The following is a 19,922-nucleotide window of genomic DNA, read 5'->3' as shown; positions in this document are numbered from 1 at the left end:
TTTGTTGGTGCTTAGTTTTTTTTCGTTGGTCTTGGTATGTTTTTTTTTTTGTTTAGGTGGTGTTGTTGAACTCTTGCTCACCATCTTTTGGTTTGAGCCTATTTTTATCAAAAAAAAAATATTAATATATATTGACAAAGTAAAAGTATTTTGGACCACAAAACCAATGTAGATATAATTGTTCTTAAAAGAAGATTTGATTGCCTATAAATACATAAAGTTTACATGAATTTTGATATTTTATTTGCTTATTTCTTTGAAAAGCTAAAACACTCTTGTAGAATTCTTCACAAATTTAATTTATGGCCTCCCGACGCCAGAATTCAAATACTATATATATGTTGCATTTTCATTTGTTCATTATTCCCTATTAATCGTAATAGGGAGTAATAGGATGTTGTAAATTGAGAGAATTCGGAATAAGGGATTAATTTCGCTGACCTCTCGAAATTAGGGATTAAATTCGCTGGTCTTTCGTAATTTGGGATCGTGGCATGCGTATTTTTTAGAACAAGGGATTTCTGACTTTTTCTCATTTTTCTATTCTTTTTTAATATTATCTCCCTCCCTCCATTTATCAATTGCCTAAATCACCCCTCAAATATTTTACCTAAATTACAAAATTTGCCGTCTCTACAAATTGCCTAAATTTGCATAAATTTTCCGTCTCTACAATATGTATACAAAATTTGCCATGCTCTACAAAATATGTACAAAATTTGCCATGCTCTACAAAATATTTTACGTGAACTTTAGTCTCTTAAATAATAATTTTGTTCAAAGACAATTATCAATTACCATACCAATCCATAAACATGTATTTATCATATACCATCCAGAAACATCATGTATTTAAAAAAATCCAAAAAAGTAACCATTAAACTCCTCCTATATGATTACTTCTACAAAAACATGGATTTAAAAATCATAGTTTCATAAAATACTTCCAAAAAGTTATAGTTTCACAAAATACTTCAACAAGACACAAAAGCATAGACAATCCATGAACATGTTCTTCAAAAACATTATTCCTCAAAATACATTATCACTAAATTGGCTTCCTTGGAGTGAGCTTCTTCTTAGTACATATTTTCACTGTGCGTCTTCTAGGTTTATGCTTTCCTCTACCTCTGCGCTATAATTCATTTGGCTGAAATTTTTTAAACTAATGTGAGTTTATAAAAAATAGTAGGCTCCATGCTACAAATTCTACACAATTAATTCTTTCATACCTTGTTGGTTCTTCAACTGCAACTGCCCCCTGCTTTTGGCATGTACTACCACGCATCCCACCTAAAGGTCGTCCCTTTGCACGACTCTTCCTGCAACTCAAGTAAACAAAACAAAATTAAGACTGAGATAATAAAATAAAGAGTAAGACGCAACTCCAAGTAATTACCTTTTCTTTGTGCCATTAAAAACACATTTAGCTGATGAATCTCTATGACCAAATTCTTTGCATCGCTTACATTGGACCTGCCACATTCCTTTTGTCCTAGATTTGTTTCCTTTGCTTTCTAAGCATCCAGGTATCCTATTTTTCCTCGGTCTTCCGGGAGCTCTTTTTGCCAAAGGAGGTAACACTTTGAAGCCCAAGTTCATGCTAGGCCACTGCGACTTGTCAGGAAATGGGCTAATTACCCCTGCATATGCTAGCCTAAATAGTCTCACTGAAAAGTAAGGATGTAGATAATCTTCCATTTTAGGATTTCTATGTGAAGTTATCACTGCTAATGCATGTGGGCATGGTTTCCCTGAGATTTCCCACTCCCTACATGAGCAAGTGTGTTGCTCAAGATTCACCACATGTCTAATTACCTTGTGTTTATCTGTGATCTCAGTCACTTCTGCCTCACCCATACCACCTACTTTGACCTTCAAGTGGCCCAATTTTCTACTAAGAACATTGAGATGGCGAACAACAATTGGAAGCATGGTGTGGCCTTCCAATCTTTCACCTATATCTCTCCTCCTTGCATAGAGCTCCATAAACTTCGATCGCAGGCAATCAACTAGCTCGGCTATTGGAAGGTCCTTGTAGTCCTTCACCCATCTGTTCCATACCTCTGCAATATTGTTTGTAATATAGTCACATTTGATATCTTCAGAAAATTTGCTCCTCATCCAAAGTTGTTTGTGATATGTCTCTAAGAATGGTTGCACCCTGTCATTTGCTTCGTACATCTTGTGCATTAGATGCTCATGATAAATTGGACAAAATGTCCTAGCTGCAGGATACATGCGTCCAAAAATTGGACCTTGAAACCTCTTTGAAAAATTCTTCATCAAGTGGATAAAGCACTCTCTATGCTCTGCCAATGGAAACACCGCCTTCACAGCATTATCCAACCCTTTGCACGCATCTGAACAAATAGCTAAATGAGGTGGACTTCCAATTGCCCTCCTTAGCTGCTCCATAAACCAAATCCAATCTTCATTGGTCTCACTTTCAAACAACCCAAAAGCAACTGGAAACATCCAGTTATGGCCATCTATTGCAGTAGCTGAAGCTAGTTGTCCATTCCATCTACCATTAAGAGCTGTTGCATCCACACTTAAATATGGCCTACACCCATTTAGGAAGCCATTGATACTAGGCTTGAAGCAACAAAAAAATCTTTGAAAATACACCCCATCTTCGGTCTCTTTCAACCCTATCTCAATCACACTCCCTGGCATTTTAAGCTCAACCATTGCCTTAAAGTTAAACAAATTCCCAAAACTGTCCTCCCATGTTCCATACAATTTTTCACGTGCAATCTGCAATCCAGCATATATAGTAGAATAATGAATTGTGGTTACATACTTATCTTGTAGCTCATTTTGCAATTTCTTTGCTCCCATGTTTGGATCTTTCTTTAAAAAAGGGATTGCTTTTTCTCCAACCCAATGATACGATGCCATCTTAGTCCTCACTCTACCAGTGGATGAACAAAAATGCTTATCTTTATTCGAAGTAACCTGTCCCAGTGATACAAATATATTAGTTAGAAAACACACACATAATTAAAAATGAGCAAATATATTACTTACATAATAGTACACATGATTAACGAGGTAGCAAATATATACCTTGACGTGCTTTTCAACTTTCATGAATCTAACAATAATTGACCATGGACAACCCTCAGCTTTGCAGAAGCCTCTGAACAAATTTGGACAGGATTTCTCTATTACTAGTTCAAATTGATTCTTTATAGCATGTTGCTTCACTGCTCTCCTGAAATCATTCATATTTGCATATATGGTTCCAACATCCATCGGAGGATCTTCCATATCATGAAATATATTCTCTTCATTAGGAATACAATCATCAACTGTTATGTCTATTATCTCATCAACAATTGGATCATTATTCATTCTCTCTCCTGCATCACTAGGTTTCTCTAATGTTAGACCAACAAAAGCAAACATTGTTTCTTCATCCATCAAGATCTCAGGAGCACCAATTTGTGATTCTTCAAGTGGAGTAATTTCTATGCTATCCCAATCAATACTATCAGTTTCATTTATGTGATCCATCCTACCAAATAACAAAAAAATTAAATATATCAAAACTGTCAATATAATTGTACAAAGGTCCAAATATATATATATATAAGAAACAAGCTAGTATATATATGTATTATATATGTGTGTGCATTCTTTCAGCACAAACAAACATGGATATATATGTATATATATGTATACTCTGCTGCACAAAATTTTAAACAAATGTATGTCAAAATTTTCAATTACGTAAGCAAAGTAACATAATCTCTCCACTTTTTTGAGACGTATATATACGTCAGACAAACAAAAACTATGTATGCATGTATAATGCATATGCAACAAAACAAAAAAAATATGTATGTATGTACATATACAGGTACATAAGTATATGCATTTTTGATTCCTTACAGATTCACGCTGCTTTGAGTTGGAGTGACGGAAGAGGAGGGTGGAGGCGCCGTGAAGGAGGGTGGAGAGGAGAAGCGCTTGGAACATAAAAAAAGGCGGGTGTTTGGACGTGATAAAAAAAACGGCGCTGATTTGTGGAATTTAGGTAAAATATTTGAGGGCTGATTTTGTAGAATTTAGGTAAAATATTTGAGGGGTGATTTAGGCAATTGATAAATGGAGGGAGGGAGATAATATTAAAAAAGAATAAAAAAATGAAAAAAATTCAGAAATCCCTTGTTCTAAAAAATACGCATGCCACGATCCCAAATTACGAAAGGTCAGCGAATTTAATCCCTAATTTCGAGAGGTCAGCGAAATTAATCCCTTATTCCGAATTCTCTCGTTGTGAATTTAGGACTTACACTTGCGGCAAACAAGTAGAGAGAACTTAATTGATTTTGTAGGTTTAGAGGTAACGAACATTTGAGGATCAAAAGAAAAAGAAAACGAAAAAGAAAGAGAAAAGGAAAAGGAAAGAAAAAAAAGAAAAAGAAAAAAGAAAAAGAAAAAGAAAAAAGATGTATAGTACTCCCTCTGTCCCACAAAGATTGTCTCAATTTTTCATTTTTGTTCGTCCCACAAAATTTGTCTCATTTCAATTTTTACTATTTTTAGTAGTTGATCCATATTCCACTAACCCATTCATACCCATACGTTATTATAATTATAAAACTAATATATAAAAGTACGATCCAGATTCCACTAAATTTTTCAATTCACTTTTCATTATATTTCTTAAACCTTGTGTCCGGTCAAAGTGAGACAATCTTTGTGGAACGGAGGGAGTATTTCTCAACAGATCCAATATCTCCAATTGCCTCTTAAATTTTCCATTAAGATCAAACGCAATAACACCAATTTTGCGGACGCCGGAGCAACCGTGGATCGCAACCCTATTGTAGCGTGTAAATATTCTCGGCTACCACAGAAATCAGCTGCAGCCTACGCCAATGGCCGCATTTTGCCGCTGATTCAATTTTTTTTATTTATATTTAATAACTTTTATTTATTTGAGGGAACATCTTTTTTGGTCTACGAACTTTGCCAAAGTATCATTTTAGGTCCGTGAACTTTGAAAATATCATTTCAGGTCCATCAACTATGGGTTAATATCATTTGGAGTACTTTTTAACTATTTCTAAGTTTTTTTGGACAAAAATACCCTTGATACCTTAAAGGGTATATATTTTTAATAAACTTATCCTATACTCATATTTTTTTATAAATATCTTTACTATATATTTTTGATGAAATATAATTTGACCTTCAATATTATCACTTAATATTTGACCTTCAAATGATATTAACCCATAGTTGATGGACCTGAAATGATATTTTCAAAGTTCACGGACCTATAATGATACTTTGGCAAAGTTCGTGGACTAAAAAAGATGTTCCCTCTATTTATTTTAATGTATTATACTCTCTCTGTAAATATCCTCATTCTTCTTCTTATTTCGTCATCTCTCCACTTATATTTTGATATAATCAATTATATACTTAGTTCCATTGGGAGTAGTATTTTTTGTAAAAATCGTATTGGTATTTTTTAATCTATAATATTTAGTTTACAATTTGAAGATGAAATGGAAGTAACATGAAAAATGATAAAAACTGATGACTGGAATTCTGAAGATGGAGCTTAACAACAAAAATTGGTTATATATGTTATGGCTGGAATTTTGAAAATGGAGCTAACCATATTGTAGGTGTTGTGATTGAAATAAAAAATGCGAACATGATAAATGATTGAAAATAAATGATTGCTATTAAAATGGGGTTGCTGTCAATATCTCCTAACTGTGGCATTTACGTATTATCTGTTGTCATCTTATAATTAAATGAATGAGCCATAATTAAATTTTGCCCTTTCATGTACAATTGTGACCGGAATTTATAATCAAGGCCAAAACAAAAAAATTTTGAAATGTTATAGTAGTAACTTCGTTTCCTAAAAAGAGATTTGATTAAAAACCAGAAATAGTAAATTCGATCGGAGATTGCGTGACTTGAATCTAAATGCACTTATATACTACTCCATTAAGTGTTCGATTAAAACTTCTCTCTGTATGACATGTGACTTCTTTCTAGAAACTCTAAAAATTCTACAAAACATTAAATATTGCATTTAGAACTTCAAACTACTCATCTTCTATGTTAACTAGATGTGGACCTTACTTGGAGTTTTGGACAATAGTGATGGATAATTTTAAACAAATTCTATAATGTAGCATAGTAGTAGTAGATTGCTAAAAAGGTGGTCCCACCAATAAATCAATCTTATCCTGTGGCAACATAAATTCATAAATATGCATCACTTTTTAGTCAGCAATATTACTAGTTTAAAAAGTCTATATCTCCAGTAATTGGCTTTCAATTAATATGAAAGAATTATTGTTGAATTTTGTGATAATATCAAAATTATTTTTCGTGTAATTATGCCATCCTACAGAAACGCAGGCCATTAGTAAACAAAGTTTATCATAAGCCTTAGTAATAATAAATAATAATAATATCAATCTAGAGTAATTGATTAAATCTAGTATCATTAAATCAAATAAGTTCCAAACTATACATCAACATATTCTAGTATAAGATTTTATGACTATACTAATTCGAATAGTAATTAAAATTTAATTTTCTGATTAATGTATTACTAAAACAAACACATCCGTAATTTGCTGCGATAAAACCCGTAATCCGTTATTTCAGGTACAGTCTGAGGGCATTTTCGTAAATTCAGTTTCTGTTGCATAAAAACGCTGAAGATGAACAGGGAAGAATCGGAGAAGAGAGAAGAAGAAATTCAGAACAAGTTCCCGTCACTTTCTCTCTGTTAAAATTTATTCATTTTCATTTCGTGCTTTGTTTTTCCTATTAATTTCTCCGATCTGCACATATTTCTGTACAAAACTCACACTCAATCTCTTCAAATTAATATCTCTAGCTGGATTTGCTTTCCAATTCCGTCGTTTATCGATTTAGGTTTGTTTTCATTAAACAATCACGATTTTTAGGGCGCTATGACGGTGCCGACGATCGCTCTCTTCGCGACCTGTTCCGCGCCTCACCAGATCATTTCTCACGCTTCACACGAATTCGACGTGTACGGCCGATCAACGTCGTCGGCGGCTGCGTCGCCGTCTCAGAGATCGGTATCCTGCCTGATTTCGACGAAGCCGATCAAGTCGGCCAGTTATTCGACCGGGGGCGAGGAATTGGGGTCGCTGTGGCATGACAGAAGCGTGCCTATGAGAATGAGTGTGGAATTCAATTCAATTAGGTTAGGAAGTGGTTATATGTTAAATGGATTCGTCACGCATGCGTTGGGTGCGTGTGTGGTTTACGATTCGACTATGTTGCCTACAGATGATCTCACCTTCAATAGTTTTGTGGAATCGGGTTACGCAAAAGACTTACTCTGTGAAGCGCAGTCGAGGCATTCAATTTTCAGCGACGATTTCGTGATCAAGGCTTTCAACGAAGCAGAGAAGGCTCACAGAGGCCAGGTACCTTAGAACTTCTATTTGATTGGCATTAATGGTGAGTTGAAACTTGAAATTGAGCAATTTGATGTTTTTGATATGTGTAGAAGCGAGCTAGTGGGCATCCTTATTTGCAGCATTGTGTGGAGACGGCGATGCTCCTGGCAAACATTGGCGCTAATTCTACAATTGTTGCTGCAGGGCTTTTGCACGATTCTGTTGACGATTCTTTTTTAACTCTTGACCATATTTCAGCGTCACTCGGAACTGGAGTCGCTGATTTAGTTGAAGGGGTAAGAAATGTTTAGGTTTTTAGTGTGTGATATGCTTGATTTCAGTTGAAATATGTGATGATGTATACAGATTCATTCAACCTTCATTGTGTGTTATGTTTTGTGACTTCATACCTTTTCTTGGCTATCAGATTAGAAAAATTGCAACATGTTACGTTTGTCATCACTTGGCTGTTTTACTGAATTTAATACATTTATAAAACTGGGGTGATTCTGCCAGGTGTCAAAGCTGAGCCAAATTAGCAAGCTTGCAAGGGACAATAAAACTGCCGACAAGACTGTTGAGGCGGATCGACTGCATACCATGTTCCTTGCAATGGCAGATGCTAGGGCTGTTCTGATAAAGCTAGCTGATAGGTTGCATAATATGACGACTCTGGAGGCATTGCCTCAGATCAAACAACAAAGATTTGCTAAGGAAACGTCTGAAATATTCGTGCCTCTAGCCAATAGATTAGGGGCCTCCTCCTGGAAAGAGCAGCTTGAAAATCTATGTTTCAGACATCTAAACCATGATCAATATCAGGAGTTGTCATCGAAGCTTGTGAAGTTCTTTGATGAGGCTGTGATTACTTCTTCTGTAGATAAGCTGGAGCAAGCTCTCAAAAAAGGAGCAGTTTCTTACTATTCTCTGTCAGGCAGGCATAAAAGCCTGTTCGGCATCTATTCCAAAATGTCAAAGTATGATCTTTTTCTCGTTGCTCTCTCAAATATATATACACCATTGGATTTACCTAGATGCATGTTAGAAATTGAGGTGTGTTCAATTATTTTCTTTGGTGTAACATCCACTAACTGCTATGATGTAACCTCTTGCAGAAAGAAGGTAAATATGGAGGAAGTTCATGATATCCATGGTTTAAGATTGATAGTTGAAACAAGAGAAGACTGTTATAAAGCTCTAAAAATTGTCCATCATCTGTGGCATGAAGTCCCAGGGCGATTCAAGGACTACATTGTTTATCCCAAGTGCAATGGGTATGCTTTGTTTTAATGCGAATATTCCTTTATTTCTACTGGTTTCCCATATAATTTATCTAATGTGGTGTTCTTCCTATTTGCAGATACCAATCGCTACATACAATAGTAATTTGTGACAGTATGGTTCCTCTCGAAGTTCAGATCCGAACAAAAAGAATGCATCTTCAAGCTGAGTATGGGTTTGCTGCCCACTGGAGATACAAAGAAGGAGAGTGCAAACACTCTTCCTTTGTTCTTCAGATGGTGGAATGGGCGCGTTGGGTTATTTCGTGGCAGTGTGAGGCAATGAGCAAAGATAGGTTGTTAGTTGGATTCTTTGACTCCACGAAACCACCTTGTACGTTCCCTACCCATTCCCAAGATTGCGAGCTTTCTTGCAAACCTCAATGTGGCCCCAATGGACCTGTTTTTGTTATCATGATTATAAATGATAAGGTTTGTTTGTGGCACTCATGTCTTACATATCTATTTCGAAAATACGTTGCCTTACTGTATATCTTGGCTTGTAGATGTCTGTACAGGAGTTACCTGCAAACTCATCAGTGATGGATCTGTTGGCGAAAGTCGGGCGAGGCAGTTGTAGATGGTCCTTGTACCAGTTCTCTGTGAAAGAGGAGTTGAGGGCGAGGGTAAACCATGAAGCTGTGAGTGATCCAAGCTGCAAGTTGAAGATGGGGGATGTGGTTGAGCTCACTCCGGCCATACCAGATAAATCGCTGCCTGTCTACCGGGAAGAAATCCAGCGAATGTACGATACAACCTCTTACCATATCAAGTGCAACGCGTAGGCAAGCTGATCTCGATCGAATTCATTTATTTGTTGTATACCCATTATATCACAGAAATATGATGTTCTTGTAAATACAACTTATATTTAACCAAAAAATGTGGAAAAAAAGTAGCTATTGTAATGTGATATCCGTGCTTCATTCTAGTTTATTCCGCAGATTGAGATTAGAGTGATTGGCAAAATTGAGGACTTATCGAATGATCTAGGTCGACGTGACGACGTTGGACTAATCTTATGACTCGCAAGCCACAAGAAGCCTTGAACAATCTTATCCTGTTCAACATGGACGAAAGTTTGCTAGTGTTCAAAACTAAATATAAATTTTCTATATATATAATTTTTTTTTTTCAAATTTGATACTACACTTTTTTCTTATTCATCTTATATTAACTTCCCTAGATGTAGGTAGTCATGGTTAGAGGTACGCGATTTTTATTATCTGAATCGATAGTTTTACCAAAATCGTCTTATCGGTTATACGGTTATACCGGTCTGGTACGGTTCGAAAGAATATGGAACCAAAATCCACCCACGGTTAACCGCTGGTTCGTAAGGATTTTCCCGTTAACACCGTTCTCTACCTTAGATGAGTCAATGGGTTTAACCACAGTTAGAACAGCTTGACTAGTCTCACTCTCCCTCCATATTCAGCGCCAGATCTCTCTCAGCAGATCCACACACACGCCCGAGCTTAACAATGCGGCGCATGATCCCCATTCTGCCCCTCGCCGCCGCCGCGGCGATGCTGCTCTGCGCTCTTCGCATTGAGGCGTCGGTCCACGAGTACACCGGACAGAGATTCGCCGCCAAAGGAAATGCGTTTGTTATTCACGGCGGCAGCGAAGGACTTCACTCTTCCGCCCCTGGACTCAACGACTCCTCCCCCGGCCACTCTTTTATTCGGTGATTTTGCAATTTTACTTCCTCTTTTTTCTCGAATTTCGTTGCGCATTGTTGTTTCATGATTGATGTATTGTCGATTGGAGGTGTTGATTTAGTGATTTTTGGAGATCGGCTCGATTAAATGTTTTCCTGCCAGCGATCATGAGTGTCGTTGCTGTTTCAGTTTTGTTACAATTACCAAATGCTTCTGCCTCTTTGTTTATTAGATATGAGATATTGAAAAATGCTAATGCATTGATCGGTGTTTACTTGTACTTGACCTCATTTTTTAATTTCACATGCTGAAAATGAATGCCTATAATCCACTAGAATAAGCATTTCTCTAGAGATCCACAGCAGCATATTATTGTTTATTTTTGCAATAATTGGAAGTAGGTTGGAAAAGTTAATCAGAATCTCCTGACCATCTCAACTCATTATAGATACTAAGAGATAGCTGATCCTTTTCTTCTAATAATATTAAAACCAGATTTGAAAAGATAGTATTCCAGAGGCCTCTGGACCTCTCCAATTTCAGCTCAGAATCTATTCATGCCGTTGTATTTGAGGTCGACGACAGGGACACAATTGGAGGTTCAGCATATGGAGGCCAGAGAGCGGTCTGCTGCTCAGCTGACCTAGCAAAACTTGGAGTATGTAAGCAAGGTGAAATCATTTATCGCCCTGCTACCAATAATCCAGGTTGGCCACAAGTATTTGGTGTGTCATTTGATATGGATGCGACAGATGCTACTCTGGAGCCAAGATCCCTGCAAATTACAAAAACTGGGATGTATAACCTGTATTTCATTCATTGTGATCCACGGCTTAAAGAGGTTTATGTGGAGGGGTTTTCGGTCTGGAAAAATCCTACTGGTTACCTACCTGGTAGAATGGCTCCGCTCATGAGATTCTATGGGTTCATGTCTCTTGCATTTGTCCTGCTTGGGGTATTCTGGTTTTCACAGTATGCAAGATTTTGGAGAGAAGTCCTTCCATTGCAAAACTGTATTACACTCGTGATAACACTGGGCATGTTTGAGATGGCCTTGTGGTACTTTGATTATGCTGAGTTTAATGAAACTGGTATCAGACCTACTAGTATCACTCTCTGGGCAGTCACTTTTGGGACGGTGAAACGTACCGTGGCAAGACTTGTCCTCCTCATTGTCTCCATGGGTTATGGTGTTGTTAGACCCACCTTAGGAGGTCTTACATCAAAGGTTATGTTACTTGGAGGGACTTTCTTTCTTGCCACTGAAGTACTTGAAATTATTGAAAATGTTGGTACTGTGAGTGACCGCTCAGGGAAGGCTAGGGTGTTTTTCGTTCTGCCGGTGGCAATTTTGGATGCTTTCTTCATTCTTTGGATATTTACCTCCCTCTCTTCCACTTTGAATAAGCTTCAGGTACAAGATTCTCATTCTTAACCTAACATTCCATTTAAAATATGGTAAAATAGAAGGGTAAAAGAATACTTTTATTAATGAAAAGACGTCACATAGGTTTCTCCATCGGGCACCTCAGCTTCAATATCACTGAAATTTAGGAAGAGTTAGAAAATTCTAAAATAGAAACTTCTTGTTTGTTGTTCAAATTCTGAAATGTATGGAACAAACCAGAATTAGGCTAAAGTTCGCAGTTTTACTGTGTGTGTGCACGTGTAATATTTGTCTTTCATATTCTTGGTATACAGTTGATATTACTTTCATAGTCCATCATGGACTTGTAACATATTGGTGCCTGGTTGCTCTAACTATTTTTACCTGGACTCCTTTCTTTGTTTACTGGCATGTCTATTTGCTAAGATTCTTTGTTTACTCATCCTAACAGGCTAGGAGATTGACTGCCAAGTTAGATATTTACAGGAAGTTCACGAATGCATTAGCAGTTGCAGTTATTGTGTCTGTTGGCTGGATTTGCTATGAGGTAAAGCCTGGCAGCTTATTTTAACGTGCCAAATCTAATATCTTGTCCCACGACAGTGTTCAGGGACAAGAATTGAGTCGCGAATAGTACTTGCCTCTTTAATGTAACGACCCAATGCCTTCCTTGTCTTTTGCAGCTTTATTTCAAATCGAATGACGTCTACAATGAGCAATGGCAGAATGCCTGGATCATCCCAGCCTTCTGGCAAGTATTGTCTTTCTCCCTCTTGTGCGTCATATGTGCTCTTTGGGCGCCATCGCAGAACTCAATGCGGTAACCATTTTGTGCAGAACTCTTATTTATGTGTTTTTGTATTTGGTGGTTCTGCTGCTTAAAGTATAAGGTTTTCTTTAAACATTCCTTTACCCGGCCATTTTCTGAAATTTAGCTATTTCCCTCTTACACATAATCCAAATTACACTAAGAGTGCGTGTGGTACCATGTAACTGGAGTTTTGAATTTGAATTGAAGCCTACACTTTCAAATCCATTTCCATTGTTTGGTATCACTAAAATATTTATGTTTGTTGTTTGGAACTAAATTCTAATTCCAAACTCTCTCAATCTACAACTTGAATTATATAGTTAAAGTAAATATTTGGAATTCTAAATAGTTGTAAAATTGGATTTATCCTATACACCACAAAAAAACTATGCTAAGATCTATGAAATGTTGTGCACAAAATTTCTGCCTTGTATGTGATTGGTGATTTTATGCCCCAACCAGATATGCTTTTTCGTCTGAGGATGCTGAGGAAGAGTTATACAAAGACGACACTTTGAAACTCATAAAACCATCAAAATTGATCCCAAAGGATGTAAGGAGTCCAGAGTCCAGCTCTCCCACAAGCGGCAATGCTTCACCCCAGAGTGATCTCGAAGAAGAAAAGACCGACTAAGATGGTATACATTTACTCTGCAACTTCAGTTCACCGATATACATATGGTGTGGCTAATCAGATCAAGTAAAATACTTGAAAAGTTGTTTCCAGTGAGTGTCTTGTAGAAACTGTGAGGGTGGAGTACGAGAAAAGAAGCTTGGAAATAGCATTTTGTGAGGACAGACTTTTTCTTCTTTTCTTTCCTGTTTTCTACTCAATTGTATTTCAGTCATCTATCTCTTCTCTTTATATATTTGTTAATTGATTTTTGTGGTCTTGCTAGAAGTAACCAGGTTTAGGATTTCCTTTAACCCTTCTGAGCATTGGTTTAATTAATTTTGTTTAAATGTCTTTCCACCATTATCTTTTCTTTCAACCACCCTCTCCCCTCATCTGTCATGTCAATCTTGCAATGCTCACGACACCTACAGTGTTAGTCAAAGTACTATTGCATTTTCTAACTTAATGGTTCTCTTGTCTGAATAGTCCATAATAGCTTTTGTCTTTCCCCTTAATGGACAGAGCAAGTGTTAAATAGAGTTATAAAAAGCATCCACAGCGCGGTGGGAAAAAATGGAGCTTGACCGCACTTGGGGTCCGGCTCAGGCCTACAGGCATTGGAGGTGGGGGAGGACGGGCCTGGGACACGCCCAGGGCTGGTGGAGAGGGCTGAGGCCGCGCCCAGTTGTGGTCCGTCCCGGCGTTGCGAGCGCACGGACCGTGCCTGTTTGCGGGCGCTCGGGCCCGATCCCAACTCATTTTTTTAATTCGAAAATTTCCCTATAAAACCGTACCATTCTACAACATTTTCATTTCTATTCTATTTCATTTTTATCCCTCTCAAATCAAATCACCCAATACATCGTCAAAATGCCCCCTCGATCTGATGAGAGAGCCATCCGCGACAACATTGCTAGATTGTTGACCGAGGTGATTCATGCAATCCAAAGGGAAATAAACAATAAGGTTGCTCGCAACCAAGCTGCAATTTAAGCTTGGAACGAACAAAGCGTACCATAGACTCAGATGTATATCCACTGTGACCATGAAGACGCTAGTTTGCGGATGTTCACTGATTATTTCTCCAGAGATCATCGATGGAGTGATCAGATGTTTCGCTAGCGGTTCCAGATGCGGAAGCCTTTATTCCTGTGTGTCGTCAACCGAGTTGTAGCTCGTTACTCGTATTTGAAGCAAACTACCGTATTTGAAGCAAACTACCAATGCTGTTGGCCCATAAATTCACATCCGCAATACGTCAACTCGTTTACGGACTACTGCAGATATGTTTGAAGAGTCTTTCTATGTAGCCGAGAGAACTATAGATATGTTTGAACGAGCGTTCAGGGTTCTTCGAGCACGATTCAACGTTGTCAAGTCCCCGGGTGTGGTACGTAAATAATCTAGCCAACATTATTTATGTGTGTATTATCATGCATAACATGATAGTTGAAGATGAAGAATCGACTATGACAAATTGGTTCGACACGCGAAAGCTTAACTGCAAGCAACCCCCCACGCCGAGGTGCGCCGCCATCATTGCACGAGAAGATACAATTCGAGCATTGACGTGCAATGGCAACAAATAGTAGATTCGGCGAAAAACTATGTATTTTATCGCTTTCAATAAGTTATTTTAATTTTATGTTTAATATAATGTTTAATAAAAATTAAATTTGTTGAGAAAAAATTAAATAAATAAAATATATTCCACTAGATAACCATGCTCTAAACATTTCTTGGCGTGGGCCCGACAATTTGACGTTACGCCGATCCGAGTTATATTACTAAATTACCCTCGAATTGCAATGGAATATGAATTTCATATAGTGGAGAACTGGAGTTGATATGTCCTCTTTCCTTTATACTCAGTGGCGGATCCAGGTGGGGGCAGGTGGGGGCGGTCGCCCCCACCATACGACTAATTTTCCCTTATCCCGGATGTATATTTTCCATATCCGCCCCCTCCGTTGCCTCCGACGTCGCCCCATTGACCGAAAATAATAACCATTATTGCCCCAAGCTCAATTGAATTAACATCCACAGACTTGCTAAGTTGTATGGCATGCCTCAATCCAAAAAATGATTTCGCTGCTTTTAATATTGATAAGTTTGTTCATCTTGCTACTCTTTACCCAAAGACTTCACATCGACTCAACATACTGAATTGTTTAAACAACGTGAAACTTTTGTTGATGTTGTGAGAAGAGATGTACAATTGAATGCTATTGAAGATTTGGTTAGCCTATCTAAGAAGATTGTTGGAATCAAGAAAGATAAAGTTTTTTCATTGGTTTATTGTCTGATTGAGTTGGTATTGATCTTGCCCGTAGCGACTGCATCTGTTGAAAGAGTATTTTCAGCAATGAAATTTGTCAAGACTGACTTGCGGAATAGGATGAGAGATGAGTGGTTGAATGATAGTTTGATAGTATACAATGAAAGATCCATCTTTGCTAGTGTTTCTACTGAAAGAATCTTTAAACATTTTCAAGATATGGATACCCGTAGAAACCAGTTGTCTTGGTTAACAGATGTTAGAGTTACTTGAATTGTAATAGACTTTCATTTTGCTAAAAAAAGCATATTGAAATATTATATTTAATATTTTATTATTTTATTCCGCCTCCTCCATTTTCTAATCCTGGATCCGGCACGGTTTATACTTATCTCTCTTTCACAATGATTTAAAATATCTGTTTCTCTATCATTTAAAATATCTCTTGTGGCAATTTACACGTGCTTATTATATTATTATAATCATTAAAATAACAGTCATTTTCGACACAGCCATTTGATAACCTTTGATCAATAGTTCTCCTCTCCTAACCCTTTTCTTTCTTTACAGATTGCTTCTAACATCTTTCTTTTACAGAAAAGAAAAGGGTGATCAAAAAATTGAGCTTCTCTCTCTCTAGAAATGTTTAGTTCAAGCAGGAGATCCAATTTTATGCAGACGTGTAATCTCTTAAGTCGTTTTATTAAGGAAAAAGGATGCCTCAGAGATTTGAATATAGAAATCGCTGGAAAAGTGGAGAGCCTTCAACACATAGGTATATAATACTTGTGCTTGTTTTTAGAGTAAACTTTTTCTTGGTTTATTAATTGCTTGGTTTTTCATGGATGGCTATAAATTGTTAACAATTTCATGCTCTTTGCTTAATTAAGGTGTAATTTTTTGCAGCGAAGCCTCTCATAACTCCATCTTTAATAGAACAACAGCCTCTAGTGGCTCCGATTTCGTCCATTGATGCAACTACCAGGTTTTTTTTAAAAAAACTTTACTATCGATTTGGATCTTCTATTTTTCTCATATTTTATTAGATCTGCTATTTCGTATGATCATATTTTATCACTTCGATATATGTTATGAATCGATTTTTATTTGATTGAATTTTATTGTGAGGGTGGATATTTAAGGCCGATTATGTTACATGTGTATTTGCTTCTTTTAGATCTGTACTAAAACAAAGTCGGTACTTTTACATTTTAAATACTACTAGTAGTCTAGTACTACTATATAGAAAACATAGTAGTAGTACCACTTTTTATTGCCTTGATGTCCTTAAATTGATTTACACAAAATATTCACCTTTTATTTTTAGTTTGTCTCACTCAATATGTCCACTTTCTGTATTTGAAAATAAATTTCTATCTCCTATTTTATCATTAAAATATTCAACTACTTTTTTACTCAATTTAATCCATTTAAAATCTCGTGTCACTCAAGAATGTGGACATCTTAAGTGGGACGGAGGGAATAGTTTTTTCTTTTTTTTTTAGTTTTGAGAGTCAAGAATAAAATTGATAGCAATTAAGTTTGGTTTTTGATGAATTTATCACAGCTGCTGCAAACAGCCATCCCAGTTGACAATATTCTACTCAGGTAGAGTGTTGGTGTTTGATGATTATCCATCCAACAAGGTTGAAGAGCTCGTGGCATTTGCCAAGAAAGAGAGCCCCCAAATATCCTGCGGCATTCTGTCGACCGTCGACACTAGTGGGCTCGTCTCTAGTTCACGAGACGGCCCGCCTCCACGGCCTCATCAGGCCGGTACTAGCCACCGCCACAAGGCCGTTGGCATTTCCTCAAAAGCCTCTAAGGAGAAAATGAACTGCCCTGATGAGACTAGTGGTTCAGGTAACTGAGTTTTAATCATTGAATTTGTTTCTAAATTTTTTTATGTAAGATTGTACATGCTGATTCTGTTGTGTTGCAGATCTCCCAATTGCAAGAAGATCATCACTTCATCGATTTCTTGAGAAGAGGAAAGATAGGTATCGTGTATTTATATTTTTTTCGTGCCATTCCATGCTAAGTCACATTAATTACATTTTTAGACCATCTCAACTGGTTCTCTGAAATCCAAAATAGAGTAACAGTACCTCGATCAAAATCCATCCCAATTTGGGATTTTGACAAATAAATCTATTTTAGTTTACACTATAGTAGCATATACCCAAATCATTTTTTTAGATTTTGTGAATATAAAAAGGGAGTGGATAAAAAAGAAATATTTTAAATTTGAGTTTAGTGTAAATGGTTGGAGTATATTTACTATCTTATGTAATAATAATCTAAAATGAATTTGAATTTGATGTAAATGATTAGGAATGCTCATATATGCGATAATTTGCTTCTTGAAGGTCCGCGGTTAGGGGGCCTTATCATCAAGTTCAAGAAGAGCCAAGCTCTTCTTCAAAGGGAAAGGGGGATGGACAGTTTGACCTCAAATTGTAATCTCATGAAACCTTAGATATTAGGGTTGTTGTGACTTGTTGTATAATCTATCTCGCATCGATTGACAGATTTTTATAACTTTATCCTTATTGAAGGGTACTAGAGTTGTATGCGTGTACTAGAGTTAAGTAAAAGTTGATAACCCAAGCAATATAGGCTTTAAGGAATTATTCTACTGTAATGAATTCAAATGAAATTTAATCATATATATAAACATAAAATGTGTTTTTAATGAAATTGTTGGAGTAAGTGGAGAAGCTTGGTAAAGTAATTATTTTCCTTTTTTAAGGTTGTGAATTGATAGAAAATGTAATTCTAAGAGCATCTCCTATAGCATTTTTTAAGGAATGCAGTGCGTTATTTAGGTCATCTCCAATCATTTACGTCAAACTCAAATCCATTTTTTGTAAGTTTTATGTCTCACATATGTGACATGTGATAGAATCTTAAATAGAATTGGATTTTTAATATAATACATTAATTTGGCATAAGACACATTTTTCTCTAAATTAGTAATCAATTGAATATATTGATTTAATGATTTAAGTGGGACGTTTTCTAATTAATCATTATTGTATATATTTATATATAGGATTGTGATCAATTGAGATTTTTTATGCTAATTGAGAAATGAGATGCAATATCAGCCACTCATTTTTATTAAATAAGTGGTCCAGATTTTTCCACATGGAAAATATCTTTAGATTAATTAATTATGAAAGGGCAGAATGGTAATATCATAGTAAATTTTATTCAATAAATATTTATTTTAATTTTAAATTTTAATTTTTTATTAATTTTTTATTAATTTTTTTTAGAATTTTTTTTTTTTTTTTTTTCTATTTTTTTTAATTTTTTTTTAATTTTTTTATTTTTATTTTTCAACTACATATACAATTCATGTCAACTACACACATATAATATCAACTATGTGTACAATCCATGTCAACCACACACAATTCATGTCAACTACACACATATAATGTCAATCATGTATACAATCCATGTCAACTACATATACAATTCATGTTAACTACACAATATAATGCCAACTACATGTACAATTCATGTCAAATAGTATTTATTGAATAAAGTTGTTGACATTTGATGTGTAGTTGATGAATTGTATATGTAGTTGAAAAAAAAATTTAAAAAAAAAACGAAAAAAAATTTTAAAAAAAATTTTAAAAAATTTTAAAAAAAAATTTAAAAAAATAAATAAAAAAATTAATAAAATTACAATTATGCCCCTCTGTTGACATAAACTACATACTGTTGACATTTCACAAATATTTTGGATGAGTGACTGAGATTGCATCTCAATTCTCAATTAGGTTGATAAATCTCAACCTAACAAGACCCTTTATATATATATATGCTGTTGATTGCCTTAATGGCAAAAGTATATTATGTGCTTTTATGGGAATGAATATTTCATTCCATTGACCATTTAGGAAAGAAGCGTGTGCATATATTAATTGATATGCTATTCCTAACAAAATCAAATCGTGATCAATTATTAGTTGATTATGGAATAATGTAATTTGATTTTGGTATTACTTGGTCAAAAAGAAACGTCTTAATTAAATAGTCACTTTGATGGAAAGGGCTTTAATGTTTTATAATTAGGGTTTGTCCTCTCTCTGCCTATATATACAAGTGTGGTGATCCCATCAAATCACACACATTACAGAGAACACATAAACGAGGGAAAGAGAGAGAAACAAATCCTTGGAGTTGGAGCTGCGCTACTACGCCAAAGAAAGTCCGAGGAAGTTCTCTCCGTCTTCCCCAATCGCTTCCGCTATGGATCGTCAAGGTATATTTCGATCCTATTATGTTTATGGTTTTACGTGAAATACATGATGTTCGAAGATCTTGCTTTATTTATATTCAATTATGTATTCTTGAATATATAATGATAAATAATGTCCAATATTTTTGAGTATATGTCACACCAAAAAGTAGTTTTACTCCAACCATTTACACCATCTTTAAG

General features: G+C 35.9%; 4 protein-coding genes across 4 annotated transcripts; 3 read left to right on the top strand and 1 right to left on the bottom strand.

The window, feature by feature from the left end:
- Positions 1-962: 962 nt before the first annotated feature.
- On the bottom strand, positions 963-3,522 carry LOC125206138 (uncharacterized). Its single transcript, XM_089061393.1, has 4 exons — positions 3,073-3,522; positions 1,400-2,961; positions 1,233-1,322; positions 963-972 (listed from the first exon to the last, which is right to left on the bottom strand). The coding sequence occupies exons 1-4, from the start codon at positions 3,520-3,522 to the stop codon at positions 963-965; spliced, it is 2,112 nt and encodes a 703-aa protein (XP_088917519.1).
- Positions 3,523-6,721: 3,199 nt separating this feature from the next.
- Positions 6,722-9,617, top strand: LOC125203149 (putative GTP diphosphokinase RSH2, chloroplastic). Its single transcript, XM_089060696.1, has 6 exons — positions 6,722-7,451; positions 7,535-7,720; positions 7,941-8,401; positions 8,540-8,698; positions 8,785-9,136; positions 9,211-9,617. The coding sequence occupies exons 1-6, from the start codon at positions 6,966-6,968 to the stop codon at positions 9,487-9,489; spliced, it is 1,923 nt and encodes a 640-aa protein (XP_088916822.1). The 5' UTR covers positions 6,722-6,965; the 3' UTR covers positions 9,490-9,617.
- Positions 9,618-9,912: 295 nt separating this feature from the next.
- On the top strand, positions 9,913-13,457 carry LOC125203356 (uncharacterized). The gene is made up of 5 exons (XM_048101682.2): positions 9,913-10,394; positions 10,864-11,782; positions 12,207-12,302; positions 12,439-12,575; positions 13,029-13,457. Exons 1-5 carry the CDS (start codon positions 10,189-10,191, stop codon positions 13,198-13,200), a joined length of 1,530 nt encoding a protein of 509 aa, XP_047957639.1. The 5' UTR covers positions 9,913-10,188; the 3' UTR covers positions 13,201-13,457.
- Positions 13,458-15,984: 2,527 nt separating this feature from the next.
- Positions 15,985-18,099, top strand: LOC125207737 (jasmonate ZIM domain-containing protein 1-like). Its single transcript, XM_048107204.2, has 5 exons — positions 15,985-16,235; positions 16,367-16,445; positions 17,028-17,323; positions 17,403-17,460; positions 17,830-18,099. The coding sequence occupies exons 1-5, from the start codon at positions 16,103-16,105 to the stop codon at positions 17,921-17,923; spliced, it is 660 nt and encodes a 219-aa protein (XP_047963161.1). The 5' UTR covers positions 15,985-16,102; the 3' UTR covers positions 17,924-18,099.
- Positions 18,100-19,922: the final 1,823 nt, after the last annotated feature.

This window comes from Salvia hispanica, chromosome 6, assembly GCF_029641045.1.
Source record: "Salvia hispanica isolate PSC_SH4W2 chromosome 6, Shi_PSC_v1, whole genome shotgun sequence".
Lineage (NCBI taxonomy): Eukaryota > Viridiplantae > Streptophyta > Magnoliopsida > Lamiales > Lamiaceae > Salvia > Salvia hispanica.
This window is presented reverse-complemented; position numbering and strand designations above follow the sequence as displayed.